At 35.5% G+C, this 15,995-nt stretch overlaps 2 protein-coding genes and 1 pseudogene across 3 annotated transcripts; 2 read left to right on the forward strand and 1 right to left on the reverse strand.

The window, feature by feature from the left end:
• The first annotated feature begins 1,787 nt into the window (after positions 1-1,787).
• LOC132029805 (uncharacterized) lies at positions 1,788-5,445 on the forward strand. Of its 2 annotated transcripts, none has more exons than XM_059419173.1 (8): positions 1,788-1,980; positions 2,060-2,143; positions 2,711-2,791; positions 3,069-3,208; positions 3,300-3,414; positions 3,491-3,569; positions 4,740-4,836; positions 4,925-5,445. In XM_059419173.1, the coding sequence occupies exons 1-7, from the start codon at positions 1,919-1,921 to the stop codon at positions 4,809-4,811; spliced, it is 633 nt and encodes a 210-aa protein (XP_059275156.1). In that variant the 5' UTR covers positions 1,788-1,918; the 3' UTR covers positions 4,812-4,836; positions 4,925-5,445. The 2 variants fall into 2 exon arrangements, with proteins under 2 accessions (XP_059275156.1, XP_059275155.1); XM_059419172.1 differs by having other exon boundaries at positions 1,789-1,980; positions 4,774-4,836.
• LOC132031643 (probable CoA ligase CCL7) lies at positions 5,192-6,380 on the forward strand (annotated as a pseudogene).
• A 558-nt stretch (positions 6,381-6,938) lies between these two features.
• LOC132029806 (uncharacterized) lies at positions 6,939-11,403 on the reverse strand. Its single transcript, XM_059419174.1, has 4 exons — positions 11,109-11,403; positions 8,783-8,888; positions 7,472-7,620; positions 6,939-7,380 (listed from the first exon to the last, which is right to left on the reverse strand). The coding sequence occupies exons 1-4, from the start codon at positions 11,247-11,249 to the stop codon at positions 7,285-7,287; spliced, it is 492 nt and encodes a 163-aa protein (XP_059275157.1). The 5' UTR covers positions 11,250-11,403; the 3' UTR covers positions 6,939-7,284.
• Positions 11,404-15,995: the final 4,592 nt, after the last annotated feature.

Consider the following 15,995-nt stretch of genomic DNA (forward strand, 5'->3'; position numbering starts at 1 on the left):
CTTATTTATGAGAGAATATATGCACTTTATGTCTCTCTATCTTCATCAGATTCTTTATTATATAATGAAAAAAAAGGGTTAAAAATGCTCTTAAATTATGTGAAATTGAATGAAAATATTCTCTGTTAATAATTTGGTCTAAATATATATATATATATATATATATATATATATATATATTATTATTTTATTGAGTCAAAAATGCCCTTTTCCTATAAACATGTTTTTTTCTAAAAAAATATTATTTTTAAAGAATGCTTTTCTTGTTTCTTTTTCTTCTTAATCTCGTTTTATCAATTAAAATAGAATAACCCATGTACATTTTTAGCTAATAATATAGGTCATATATAAGTTCATTGTACCCTCATCATTAATTTTCATTTAGATAATAATTTTTAAAAAATTCTAATAAAACAGGAAAACTTTTTATTGAAGTATGACAAGAGTTTGCTAATATACTTAATTTTTTTAAGTTAAAAGAGAACCGGGAGATACATTTACTCCCTTCATCCATTTTTAATTGTCCACTATTTTAAAAATAGATGTTGACTTTTACGTGTTCAGTTTAGAAAATTAAGAGATAATTTATCATTTTATATCTATTTTACCCTTATTATTAATTATTAGGTGAAAACTTTAAGAAATCGTTAGTGAATTTACAACTTTTAAAATATGTTTGATTGATTTTAATTATTTAGATGATTTATATAATTAGGAATTATATAGTAAACTTGTCATTTTACTTATTGCTCATTAAGGGGTGTCAAATTAATTATGGACAAATTAAAATAGATGGAAGAAGTATAATTTCTTGTTCCTTTTTCCCGTGTGTGCGCTCACTTATCTTTTTCTTCCTGACTAGTCACTTGGGGTCGAATCAACTTTTCTTTTTCTGTTAATCAAATTCCAATTTTCTTTTTGATTAGTTTTCCTTTAGGCACCAATTTATTTTTAGGGAAAAGGTGTAAATATATCCCTCAACTTTGCGATTTAAAGTAGTTATATGCCTCATTAAAAAAGTAGTATATATATACCCTTGCCGTTATAAAATAGTGCAAATATACCTTTTTTGCTGACGGAATTTTTAATAAAAATCATTAGCTTAGTTTTTAATTAAAAAAAGGTCACGTGACTTTAAAAAAAAAGTCTATCCATTTTTTTAAGTAGATATATTTTTCTAAACCCACATGGTAATTTTTTTCCAGGTGGGTTAGGTTTGGTTAGTTTTAAAAAATAGATAGACTTATTTTTTAAAGCACGGAGATGTTTTTTTAAAAGAACCAGACCCGATACACTAAAAAAATATACCATATGACTTTAGAAAAATAGATAGATTTTTTTTAAAGCCACATAATATTTTTTAATTAAAAAATAAGCTAAATAATTTTAAAAAAGAATATTCTTTCAGCAAAAAGAGTATATTTACACCATTTATGTAACAACAAAAGTATATTTACACTAGATAGGTATATCGTCTCTGGATCTAAAGTTGACGGCTCTAAGAGCCCGTTTGGATTGGCTTATAAGTTATAAGTTTTTTGAGTGTTTGGCTGGCCAGCTTAAAGCCATTTTGTGTTTAAAATAAGTCCAAAAATATAATTGAGTCTGTTTGGCTTAGCTTATCTAAAGCAGCTTATAAATTGAAAACAACTTATAAGCCAAACAAATAAGTTAAGCCACTCCAACTTATCTTTTTTAGCTTATAAACTGTTTGCTTTTTTTAAACCCATCCAAACAGGCTCTAAATTGCAGAATTGAGGATATATTTACACATTTTTAAGAAGAAAGTTTAAAATTGAACCTAAAGGATGTGAAAACAGGATTGCTAGTGTTTCCCTAATAAATTAGGGAGCATCTTGAGTTTCATATGAATAATACTGCTAATCGAGATAAGCTAAGGTGAATTGTGAAGCTTATTATGCCTCGATACAAAGATGAACCTCCTGCGGTCCGCGTTTACACTGTTTGTGATGAATCCAAGTTCGTTTCTACATTATATCAGTAACTTGAATTTGTCCTATTATTTGATTATTTCATGATCTGGATTAATTTTATGCAGATATTTAATTGTGAGGAATGTTCCAGCATTGGGTTGTGGTGATCATCTCTCTCAGCTATTTTCCACTTACGGACAAATTGAAGAGTACGCCTTTTCTCCCAACTTCTAAATACCTGCACTTGTATAGCCAAAATCCATTCTTGTCTTCAACTATTAATGTAATATCTTTTTGTTTGCTCACTTGTGTCTTTTTTACTATTTGAAACATCTGTTTGTTTGATGGACTCGCTTATATACATAACGCAAGTTAACTGTGTCCTTTGTTCCCAAATAGCATGGCATGTGAAAGTTACCAAAAGATGTTAGCTCAGCTAGTTTCATCTAAAACTTAGATCAAATTTGATAGATTCAAGATTTGGAGGTTAAAGTGAAGATAGAGTAGTTTCAAAATGAAAAAAGATGAGAAGTAGGCACAAAGATAATGCTGTTTCATTTGGTGGTGGGGGGGCGGGGCGGGGGGGGGGGGGTCGCAGAGGGTATATAAATATATTAGCTTGCTGAAATTATGTTGTCCTTGCATCTTGTTCTGTTATCATTTTGCTTTACAAATAAATTTGGAATGTGGTTGCAAGATTTGAAAATGTTGTTGGTAGAGTCAATACTGTCTTCTAGTGTGTTACCTTCATCTTTATCGTTCTTCTGGTTTCTTAGATGTAAACCAATGGATGCTGAAGATTGTGAGCCATTTACGGACGTCTTCTGGATCAGGTTTTGCCGGGTTGACAATGCCAGGTGATTACAATGTTCAGATCATCATTATTACATCTAGACATGTTAACTAATATTGGTATTTTCTTTTATATAAGTATTATGAAAGTTTTCACTTAACTGCTACGAAAGGGCAAGATATATGTATTGCAAGAGGATTCCAAATCCGTTATAACACAATAGAAAATTTTTGAAGGAACTGGTCCAACATAGCATTATTTTCTCAACAATGGTTTCCATGCAATTTTCAATTTGTGTTTATATTGCAACATCAGTTATGCTTACATATTCACTACTCCAGGTTTGCCAAAAGGAAACTGGACGAGTCTGTTTTCCTAGGGAACAGGCTACAGGTCTCTTATGCACCTCAATTTGAGAGTCTACACGAGACAAAGGAGAAGTTAGAAGCAAGGAGAAAGGAAGTTTTAACACGATTAAATCGTAAGTACCTTGTCACAAAGTTAGCAATTAACTTCTCCAATGAGAAAAGTTCTGCCTTGAGTTTCTTATTCTGGGTTCAATGTCCTTTCAGCTGGAAGGTCGAAAGGATCTGCTACATGTCGTCCAGATGTGCTTGGTGAGCCCTCTATAGCTTCCTCTCCAGCCCAGTTGAATTATGTCGCACAATCAATTGGCTCTAATGAAAGGTAATTAAATACAGATACTCTGAATTGACTTTTGAGTTTTGTGTACCAAGATAGAGTAAAATCATTTTTATTGTAGGCAGAGCTCGAATTCACAGTGTAACTCTGCTCATGACATACAGTGTTCTCCTCCCGTAACAATGGTTTCTTCAGACAAGGTTAGTCATTATGTAGCAATGTATTGCATTTATACGTTATACCTCATATGATTTTGACTTTTGGCAACTGCTTTTAACGTTGTTATCAAATTCCATAGTCAATTTATGAAGCAGGGTGTCGGTTGCTCGACAAACTTTTCTCTGCAATGTTGAGTGCCTGACAGTTATAAATGTATAAATTTTAGGCAGATCTCCTTAGGTTTTGAAACTAGGAGACTTAGCACCCCTTAATACGCTTATTACTGATGGATTAATAAAAGGCACGAAGAATGTTGAAAGGGAGAAAGATCAACTGAAAATCTTTTGTGATTGCTGTGTTCTTGGCAATATGGAAGCTGTAGACAGGTTTCAAGGGGTAGCTTTTCGTGGCATGAATTGCAGTGACTTCAAGTAAACATATAGATCACTCTGCATATCTTGTTTAATTGCTTGATGGAGAATTAGCAAGGAATGAGATCATTAGTTAGTGATGGGGTTGCAAATTAGAAACTCTTTGTTGATCTGAACTTACGCCCGTGAGTTAAGCCTTGGGCTTGTAGAGTTGGTATCAAAAAGAGGACACAGGTATCATGTGGGTGCACCTTATTAGGGTAAGCCTGCCTAGCTGGGTGGAGCATGGATCCCATCATTTTGGGGTTCATTTAATGCTTGTTTGGCTGGTGAGGGTCATGAAAGCTGGTTCATGAACGGTGCCAACTGTTTTGGTGCTTCCTCATCTTCTTTTCTTTTATTCTCTCTTCCTGTTGCCGTGCAACAATTTTTTGGCAGAAAGGCTCAAGCGATAATTTACCTAAGAGGCTAAGAGAGATGACATCTTCCTTATACTATTTGCTTCTTTATCACTCTACCACTAGACATGAGGAGGAACAACAAAGAGCCCTTAGAGAAGAAAGGGGAATAAACCTAGAGAATTAAGAATTTCTTTTAAAAATGATTATTCCCTTCTTCAGTTCAGTCAAGCCACTTTCTAGATGTTCTAATCACAGAACTACCTTTTTTACCAACTCTCCGTGGACAAAGCTTGGTTTCGACTTCTCTTTGCAACTCTAATATGAACTCTATATACGTGATTTTTGCTTACTGCATGCAAGTTATCAACTTTTTTTTTTTTTTTTTTGTAAAGTGTGGCTGCTGGGATGGTTATCAATACTTGGTTTTTAATTTCTGTAGACTGACTGTTTCCTCCCCTTGCATATGATGTCAGGAATACTTTCCTTCACAATCTATGAATCAAACTGTTAAGCTGGTCAGAGAGAAACTAAATAAGGTGACAATCATCACACTTTTGACTTGCAATAATGGATTTTAGATGTGCTTGTTTATTTTATTTGACAATTTACTCTGTTCTTCTTTAGATACAATCCAGTGTGGACCATTTAGAAGGTGAACCATCCAAGAGAAAACGTGTTGATAATAGGAGACGGATATAAGTACTGTTCGGGTGCTGACAAGACAATATGGCTATGGATTAGTTTTTTCCTCCCATTCTATCTGCAGCATGTGTTTTCTTTCCTGCCAAAATCTTTCTATGGTTTCTTTTCTGTTCAGAAACATCACCTCTTTTCCTGGAAACCTTTTTGATGCTGAATCTGGTTAAACCAATACTTTCTCAGTTCTAGTCCATGGTGTACAGAATCTCTTCTGCCTTCTTCACCAATTGATATCAAGAAAAGCGATGTCGTTCTTATTTTTTCCCCCAACTCTATCCAATTTCATCTTTGTAACTTTGGTGTTATTGCCCTAGGTTCCATTACTATAGCCGATAATCCTATGTATACAGTTCCAAAACTTTCCAAGCAAGCTTAAAATTGTAACCCAAAGCCTTTTATCACTGTTCCTGAATTGCTTATTAAGGTTAATGGTTTTAATTTGCTTATTTTGTTTTTCTGTTACCAGAAAATTTCTAATTTGGGTGTTGTAACATTCACTGGGCTAGTTGATAAAGCAGGGTATGTGAATTGAGATAACTGTAGGATAAAGCAAAGTGGCAGTGAAGCATTATATCTGCTGCCTATGTTTCATGTGTTTGGTCTTGCTATTATCATGTATTCACAGTTGCAGAGGGGTAATACTGTTGTGTTTATGGATAAGTTTGTTTAGGGTTGACACATTTATGGATTGTGTCTCGGTTGTTTTAGCATTTGCAAAGAATCCTGTGGTAAAGTATAATTTAACGTCATTGAAACATATTGGGTCTGGTGCTGCACCTTTCGGGAACGAGTTGATGGAGAATTGCGCTAAGAGCTCTCCTCTTGCTGTTGTTGGTCAGTGATATGGACCATATGGTATAGCGTAAACCTGTGAGATTGTCTCATTGGAGAGAATCAATATGTAGGCCACGTACGTCCCTGGAGTGGAAGTTCAAGTAGTCAATGTTGATAAATTGGATTCTCTTCACCCTGGACAATCAAGGAAAATATGGGTGTGTGGTCCCAATATGATGCAAGGCAATTTCAACATCCATACTGCAGATATTGGGTACTTTGATGAGGAAGGGAATGCCTTGTGTCGCACGGGCAGAGCTTGAAGGTCTACGTGTTTTTTCATCCTGAAATATTAGATGTTCTTATCCTGTTTCCTAATGCTGAGGCTGGTGAGGTTCCACTTGCGTACGTTGTGGGTTTGCCTAATAGGCCTGTTGATGAGCGACATATTCTAACAAGGAGATTCAAAGAAGTTCAAAAATGTCACATCTGTGATTTGAACCTGTATTTATCTTACGTTAAGGGGATTCAAATTTACGTATGTGTAAAAAAATGTTTTAACCCAATTTACACTATATGACTTCCTGATGAAAAGGATTCAATTGAATTCAAATTTACATGCGTAAAAAAAAATGTTTTGACCCAATTTACGCTATATAACTTCTTGATGCAAAGGATTCAATTGAATCGCCTTGCATGTGGCTCTGTCACTGCTTATAGCTCTCGTGGATCAGGTTGCACCTTTCAAAAGATGGCGAGGGTGAAGATCACAAACAATGTTCCTAAGTCAGCCTCTGGGTATATACTTAGGAAACTAATTGAGAAGGTTCGATCAAAACTATAACATTTGCATAGTTTACTCATTGATTGTTAAATGTGCATCCATTGATCGGAGACAGTTGCCTGGACATTTTATCATTGTGTTTTTCGAATAGTAACACAATTTAACCGATGATGTGAAAATTAGGAGAAACATGTGCAGTAAAAGAATCATAATTGGAACTTGTAAATGCCATTAGTCATATATATTATTTATTACAGTAGTTATTACACAAGGATATAGAGATTTCCCTTGGTAGATTTTACGCTTTGTAATGAATGGTATAAGAGTGGACCGCGATGAGCTTCAGAGGTGCAATCTAGGCAACAAAAAGGAGACCAAATATTTCACATGCAAGTTCTTTCGGAGACGCAACTCATTATAATCTTGATATAAGAAATTCAACGATCTAAAATTACAAGATATGAAAGCTGGGCAGCGTTTCTCAGATGGGGCATAAAAGCAAGAAAGGCTATGCCGATTTCACTTCTACAAAGAAAATCTGAACCAAACTATGGAAACACATTTAAACAGGGAAAAGATTAATGGCAAAAAGAAATCCTTAATGTAACGCAGTGTTAAGTGATTCTCTTCACCAGTCTTGTGTAGGGAGAGAATGGAGTAAGACGTTGCATTCCCTGGGCCTGCCCTATGCTTTTGCTTTAGTCGTAACAGAGCAGCAATATCTTTGTTAATCCTCCTTGTTACTAGCTAGTCTTGCCCGGTGTCTAAGCTCGGCTTTTTTCCACCTGACAATCAGGTAACAAAGCGAAAAGAGGGTATTAACCTGCAAAGAAGAAAGGTGAGCAGCAGGTTCGTGAGTGAAAAACACTAGAAATGAAGAAAACAAAGAGATAGGAATGACCAAAGATACTCACCAAGATTATTATCGCATTAACCAACAGGGGCCCAGACCAGAGCGTGGAAAGAAAAATGCCATGCGAATCAAAGTAATTCTGGCTCGCGAAGCTTTTCCAGTTTGCAGCTAATATCCTATTAAGCCTCTCAGCACCATACACTCCTCCCACTGCATCATAAGGTAAATAAGAAGGTAAGGAAAGAGGTTCACATTCTCATATACTGCAACGCAAGAGATCAATCTTCTAAGATGCAAGCTAGAAAGATGTCATCACTTCAGTTTCACAACACAAAGCTACTAGCATAGAGAAGTAAGTAGCTGCTGCTTAACAGCCAGAAACCTTATGCTTTCAATTAACCACAACCATCTGAATTTTTCAATCAGAAAACTAAGACCCAAAACATCGAAAACCATGAAGAGAAAATAGAGTAATTACGAAGAGTTTAGCTTTCTACCTGAAACTAAAGTTTTTAATGTGTGTCTGTAAAAGGGGAAGGCTTGCAACCCATGTAGAAAGTACTGACTGATTATTCTGGAACTGTATTATGTCAATGAGCTTTTGAAGTTGTCTGCTGAGGATTATTCTCCATTTATGGAGCCAAACTTATTCTACTTATTGCAATTTGGTGACATGCACTTATAGGAAACAATTGTTACAGGAGCAGGCCCAAGCCTTTAGGTCGTTTATGGCCTGAATTTTCAGCAATTCTAGAAAATATGTATTCTATACAGTAAACAAATATGTAATTACTACTGAAGTACACTATTGGTGTATTTCTCTGTTCATAATAGAAAAATAGAAATGTTAACTGTTCCAAAAAAAAAAAAAAAAAAAAAAAACAGTTGAGTCCCATTCTTAACTTTTAGAATCAGAGAGTCCACTAAGAATGTGAAACAACAGCTGTAAATAAGGAAATACTACAAGTTTAGTTTTGAAAATGCTAAAAAGCATTCTATCTGCATCATGTGGCCTTATCATTGAGGGTTTCCTGTCAACATGTCTTTTGACTTCATTTGTTCCCTTCATTCAATACCAAATATTATTATCTCTTCTCTACAGTTCAACGAATTTATTCTTGTAAATCGTATCATGTGAATCATAGTATTCCACGATCGAAAACATAAAAGAACTTTTGTCGAGAAAAAAGAACCAAGGTGGGAAAAGAATCAGAACAGGAAAGGGGAGGGGAGGGAGAGGGAAGAGCTGAGCTGACGAACACAAATAGCTAACTTGTCGGATTAGCTTTAAAGACCTTGAGTGCAACATACTTAAGCAAGTAAAAACAAGAAATATCAAAAACTGCATAACAGTAAATAGCGGTAAACTTACGTGCAAAAAGGAACAAAAACATCTGGAAATTGATGTTCTTCCGAGACACAATAGATACTAAAAGAAACACGACATGAAATGAAAGAAGACCTATTAGCCAAGGTTCCTGCATAATGAAAGGAAACTCATCACTAAGAAAGACAACCAGAAAAGTTTGTCAATGCCAAAATGCAAAACTCTCATATTTGACAAGCTCAAATCACATCTTTTGTTAGCCAAAGAGACCTCTTGCTCAAAATTAATAATGAATATATTTTGGTAAATAGTGATGAATAAATTATCTCATAAAAAATGCCAACATAGAGCTCTAACTTCTTTCTAAAATTCTTATTGCATTAGAGCATCGACCACATCTCGTATGACTTCACTCCCCTTGAGGATCAAGTAGAGATCTTAGATCCTCTTTCTCATCTTCAAATTCAAAAGTGGAGTACCAAAAACAAATTTGAATAATATAATAGAGGGGAAAAAAAAAGAGGCATAACATGATTAGCCTGAGTACAATATAGTAGAGCAAGAGATAAACAAGATTGTAACGGAGAGAAAGGAATGTATAACCTACTCGGGGTGACTGTAGTACAGAGATAGCAAAATACTACTCAATGAATGTAGGCAAATTACGATTGAACCGATCACCAAAGAATTTTCTTTAAAAGGTTTCCCTAGCCTAGCATTAACATGGCAAACCTTGCCAACAATTTGCCTGGCCTGGCCTTTACCCAAGAAAAATCTTTAAACTATGTAATCACATCTGCTTCGATTTTAATATTCTACACTCAACTAAAGATCAGCCTCTCATAATTAAAGACAGAAAACAGAATTTAAAGAGATGTTTTATTTCAATACATAATATTTTACGAGGATAGGAGATTTCTGCCTCTCTATGACTGATAAGGCTCCTTATATAGACGGAGTCCTTCTGATCCAATTTGATTGAATCGACAGTAATACATTTAACAGTCGTGAGCTAAATTTTCAGCTAAAACCTACTACTTAAAAGTAAAAAAGACAAATATCGCACCACCATTGGCCAAATGGCCACTTATTTTGACATGAACCACTAAAACACCAACCAAACTTTACATAGTGAAAAACTTCAACCATTACATGAACGACATATTTTCAAATGACAATTTATTTGCTGTCGAAATAAGATAAGATTCCCGATAAAATTCTGCGCTACAATAATGGACTGCATGTCAATAATGCACTTCTTCAGAGCTGATGGGTGAAGTTGAAGGTGTAGATTGCTTGCCTGTGGAAGTTCTTCAGAGCTGATGTACCGGTAGGCGGTAACTCTACCCACCAAATTGCCTTAACATTTTATTGTGAATTGTGATATGGTAAACCCCACCCCCCAAACCCCTGACCAAGAACCAAAGAGCGGATTTCCCCTCCTTCGGTGACTCGAACCTCTAATCTCATGCTCGGAGGTAGATGTCATCTCCACGAGGCTATCCCTCCCTTGCCCCGATAGAAACCATGTAGGATAACAGCACAAACTCCACAGAAAAAATGCAAAACAGTACATGAACCAAGTCCAAAGCATAGCAAGATAAGCCCGTGTCAACTTTCCCACATATATATATATCATTTAGTTCTTAGAAAATGTGCTATCTACCAAACCAAGTTTATGTAATTCTAGAAGACACAATAATTTAAATGTGCAGAATTTCAACGTTACCATATGATCTGGAATTAGATAATTGAGTGGGAGCTCATTAATTTTTGCACCTCTCCTTTTTCCCTGGTACAAGCCATTGCCCCCAAACAAAACAAAAACAACTATGCCTCAGTACCAAACAATATGGGATCGGCTGTATGAATCCTCATGACCCGTGCTTCACCATTTGAGCTCAATAACCCCAACTCCCCACCTCCAAAAAAAAAAACCGCAATGACATACTCCCTCCGTCCCAATTTAAGTGTCTTACTTTCCTTTTTGGTATATCCCAAAAAGAGTGCCTTCTCTTTCTATATTTAGTAAGTTTGACAATTCAAACATCCTACATAACAAGTTTATAACCACAACATTCACAGGACATTTTAGTACATTCCGCACATCTTTAATTTAGGACCGCAAGATTCAAAACTCTCTCTATATTGGACTGAAGGAGTACATCGCAGACACTGCTATAAAACCCCACATTGGACAACACACAAGAAAATGCAAAATAGTGCAGAAACAAAGTTCAAGACATAAAAAGTTTCAAGAAACAAAATAATAACAGAGTCCGAACAAAATCAGTGTTTTTTTTTTACCAAGTTCATATTTATTATTTATAGAAGGTGCAAAAAGAAAAGGGTAGAATAGAATAGGTAATACCGTCCAGTCAATGGCGTGGAAGAAGCCAATGAAATTGTCATAAGCGGGTCTAAGACTAGACCTCATCTCTGCAGATAATTTCTCAACTAGATCTGCCATTTGGTCCATATGTGAATTCAATGCTGTTGTTAATTCCTCCATTTTTGCTTTTGCTGCTTTCAGATCAAGAAAGTGCCCTCTTTTTTTTTCCTGCAAATCTTGAGAGTGGCTCTGGTTAGTACTGCCTGGTGTGTTCTACACTCCTATTGTGTGGAGCTTTCTCACCCCTCTAGTTTTGGAAAGACCGAATTAACCCCATATTCTATTTTATTATACTCCATTAGACCCTTGAAGCTTGGATTTTTAAAAAAAAAAAAAAAAAAAAACACACACACACACACAAATGGTTCCTTGGGATTAGTCTACGCTAAGGCTGTCTAACGGGAGGGGACGAGACGATTTTAGTGAGACGGGACGAAACGAAACGATTTGTTAATCGGATTTGGGGGGGGGAGGAGGTGGGGGGAGGGGAGTCAGAAGTCAGAACGTTAGTGGGATGGGACAAGAGGGACGAACGACTAGGACGTCCTATCCCACTAAGCTAATGGGACGGGTCAGGGGCTTTAGTGGGATTTTTTAATTTTAAAAAATTTATATTAATTTAAATATTTAAACTAAAAATTTATAAAAAGATGACAGTGTCATACAAGACTACATAAATTAACTAAATAGACAAAAATTTAATTTTTTTTTTTTAAAATTTAAATTGATAACATTACAAATTCAAAACCTATATACATGATTTTTCTAATTTAAGTGGACGGGACGGAATGGGACGGGACGTGAGATGAACTTAAGGGGATAAGGGGGACAAAACACTAGTTCATCTCATCCCACTAAGCTTATCGAACGGGACGGGATATCCCATTCCATTATACATTCTTAGTCTACGCACATGTCTATCAGTCAAGTTTGAATTGTGCACTTTTGGTCTAACTAAAGAAAACCTCAAATTTAGTTCATTAAAGCCTAGTTAATTTAAGCCAAATAAGTTCCTAGATTCAACGTTTTCTCTATGTTTGTCATTCTTAAGGAATGTTTTAATAAGATAGTTTAGCAGTTTTAATTTTTTTTAATTACACGGATATGAAATTGATATTAGTTTGAACTTCAAATATAAAAATGGGAAAAGGACCAAAAATACCCCAGTACTATTCGAAATGGATCAGATTTACCCCTTCCTTAAGTTTTTTTGCTCAAAAATGTCCTCCAACTAGATAAATAACTCAAAATACCCTTCTTACTAACAATTGCTCCAAAACAAGTGAAAAGGGACCAATTTTTCCCTTCTTCGTTTATTTTTTAAAAGGGCACACGTCACATAATTGTTTTACTAATGGTGATATATCTTTTTTAAACCATTCAGTTTGCTATTATAGATTTTCAAATTGCCTTTTTTTTATTTTTCTAGTGTAAGAAAATAGCGTTTTGACAGAGCTGCAACAACTATATGCATCAAGTTTACATATTACTGATAAGTGAAACATACTGCTTTCAAATACAAATACATTGCATAAAATTAGTTTGTGAGGTTTCTTAGTCCATAAAATTATATTTATTCTTGATTACTGATACGTAAAACATATTAACTACAAATATAATACAATACAAATACAAAAAAATTAAAACGTCCATTTCAAAAGGTTGATTCTCAGATCAATATTGCACTTGGCCTTATTTATTAAAGCTTTCCCCTTTGGAGTCGGTCCAGAAATTCCTTCGCATGTTATTCTGAACCCAACTATCTTGATTCGTAGTTGGCCCATCTCCACCACCACCCTAGTGTCCATTACTATTGTCCACGGAATCGAAATTTTCTCAAGGCCGACACTGAATCAGTGTCAAGCACCTGAAACACCTCTGAAAAAGTGGAATGGATCATACTAACGTTAGTTGGACTGCTAGGAAACCCGAAAAAGAGCCATTCACTATAACAATATGGTTGGACATTGCAGTTATAGCAATTGTCTTATTGTTGTATATCAGTTTTGTGTTTGGATTTTTGGTTGAGAGTGTGACGTTTAGTTTTGTCGTGAGGAGGGTGTGACGTTTAGTTTTGTAGTGGTTGAGAGTGTGACAGTTTAGTTTTGGTTGGTTGAGGTTGGTAAATTAGGTATAAAATTCCCCAACAGTAGCTGCTAGGAGGAGAAAAACTATAAACGGACCAAATGCAGCACCGACAGGAACATCACTGGCAGCTCAAAGGCAGCAGTTATGTCGGATACGACGTGGGTTGATTTTGACGGGGACGCAGTGGTAACGGTGGGTGAGCCGGTTCTTGCATGGGCTTGCAGCAACAGATGGGGAGAGCTCGTTTAAACTAGTGTCTGTTGCAGAGAGCATCCCAAACTGGTCAGAAAATTGCCCTTAGAAAAAATTCCTTTTCATCTCGAGAGATGTCGTTAATTCCAGTGCTCGGTTGAAGTTGGATGTTTTCATAGAAGAGCCCGAATACATCTGCGGCGGTGGTAGTACTTAAAAGTAGTTGCAGATGTGTTGATGTGTCATATTTTCATGATGCAATCTTATTTTATTATGTCTTGACCTGTTATAATGTGACATTGCCTTGTAACTTCTCCAGACATTTTATACTAGAAGTTATTGGGTTGGTGCCTGTTATTTTACGGGATTTGTGTTTGTGCTGTTGATTTTACTTTGTCCCTTCTCTATGTTTGATATGCTAGAGTGTTAAATATGTTACACTTAGATAAGAGAGACGCATGAAGCAAAGTTTAATTTCTCCCTATTATTAATAACAGTAGTTTCCAGACCAAACTTGTGTGCCCTCTACTGTTTTACCGCTACCTGCTACCTCTCATAGCACTTCACGTATCTTTATTTACCAATGCTTTAGACATATATGAAAAAACCACTTTGTGTTTTTTATTTTATCTCTGCTGAAATTTGAATAATAATTTTCCATTATTTCCGGTATGGAGCATCTTGTGCTTCGTATTCGAAAGAATTGGTGATCATCTGCTTCAAGTTCGAAGAATTGAGTATTGTGCATTGTTCTGCCTTTCCTTCTTTTTAAGATGTAAATTTCTGGACATCATTCTTAGTAAACAAATAAACATAATATGGTAGAAAAACTACTTATTTAAGCAGTGGTAACGGTGGAGGCATTTGGATTTAAGACAGCGGCCGGCCGATTTGCTGCGGTGGTAGTGGGTGCGGTGGGGAAGTTCCTTCTTCCCACTACCTCCATTGCTGCACTTCTTTGAACAGCAGATGAAGTCATAATGATCAGATGAAGATGAAACGTGAAATTGCAGCAAACAAAAAATAAGATTCGGAGATATGCATTGTTTCAACTAAAAACATTGCTCACCTCCGACTCACTAAGCATATCTCTGAATCTTATTTTCATTAAGCCTATGTTTCTTGACTTACTAGCTTCTCTGTGCATCACACGTGCATCTTGTGCGTCGCAAATGAATTTTTCTTTTTATAATATTTTTAAAGTAATGTTTTCTTACTTCTTTTAGCAAATGAATGGTTTCCGGGGTTCACTAGCAGTCCGAGTAACGTTAGTATTTTACATTCGACTCTGTCGAAGGAGTCTTAAGTGCTTGATATTGATTCAGTGTTGGCCTTGAGAAAAGCTCGGCTACCGGTGACAATAGTGATGGATTCGAGGATTGTGGTGTAGATGGACAGATTAAAAAGTAAGATAGTCGGTTTCAGAGTAACGTGTGAAGGAATTCATGAATTGACTCCAAAGGGGAAAGCTCCAGCTCCGGCATCAACAAACAAAGCCAAGTGCAACGTTCATATGAGAATCAACATCTTGAAATAGACCTTCTAATTTCAGCTCTGTATTTTTTCCTTTTGGATTTTTTGCATTTGAGTTAATTGTATTTGTAGTCAGAATAAATTAATGATAAGGACTTTTTTGTCTTCTCGTATGAAAAATTAAAACCCCTTCCTCCATCTGTATGGGCTCGTTTGGTTGGGAAACAATTTATCCCGGGATAAGTTATCCAGCGACTAGTTATTCCACCCTCAAGGTGGGATAAAATAAGGCTACAATCTCGGGATTAGTTAATCAGGATTTTTATTCCAACTAAACATGGGATAAGGAGACACTAAAATTTTATCCCGGGACTATTTTTGCTTATCCTTCACACCAAACGACCCCTATAGGTTCTCCTATAACTAAGGCCACGGGGTTCGATTCCGTCTCAAAGCACCTCTTTTTGTTTTTTATTATAAATTTTTCGTTTTTCTCTTTTCTTTTAGGAAACAAATCACATACTAATTAAGAAAAAACAAAAGACAAAGGGTGTGTTTGGTATGAAGGAAAAAGTTTTCCATGAAAAATAAGTGGTTTTCTTACTTATTTTCTAGTGTTTTATAAGTAAGCAAAAAGACATTATCCTAAGAGTATTTATATGTAATTTAGCAAAATACATTTGGGGGTAGTATGAGGTGGGAGTGGGGGTTCGGGAGGGGCGGGGGGTAGGATGGTCAAGGGGTGGGGATTGGGGGCATTGACTGGGTGGGGAGGAGACGTTGAATTTGAAATATTACTTATGAAACTTGTTTTTCTTATTTTCATTAGGGAAGTCATTTTTTCATTTTTAAGGAGCTTATTTTCCTAGAAAAAATGTCTTCCAAAACAATTTGACCAACCAAACATGAGAAAATTAGAAAATATTGAAAAATATTTTCCTCCATACCAAACACATCTAGAGAGAGAGAGAGAGAGAATTTTACCCTGGTCACATAATCACGTTTTTTCTTCGTGAAATCAAGATATTGTTATTCCTTTTTTTTTTTTTTTTTATTATTATTTGTTTAATCTTTTTTTTTTTAATTTTTTTTTTTATTACATGGTTGGGGGAG

Source organism: Lycium ferocissimum, chromosome 9, assembly GCF_029784015.1.
Source record: "Lycium ferocissimum isolate CSIRO_LF1 chromosome 9, AGI_CSIRO_Lferr_CH_V1, whole genome shotgun sequence".
NCBI lineage: Eukaryota > Viridiplantae > Streptophyta > Magnoliopsida > Solanales > Solanaceae > Lycium > Lycium ferocissimum.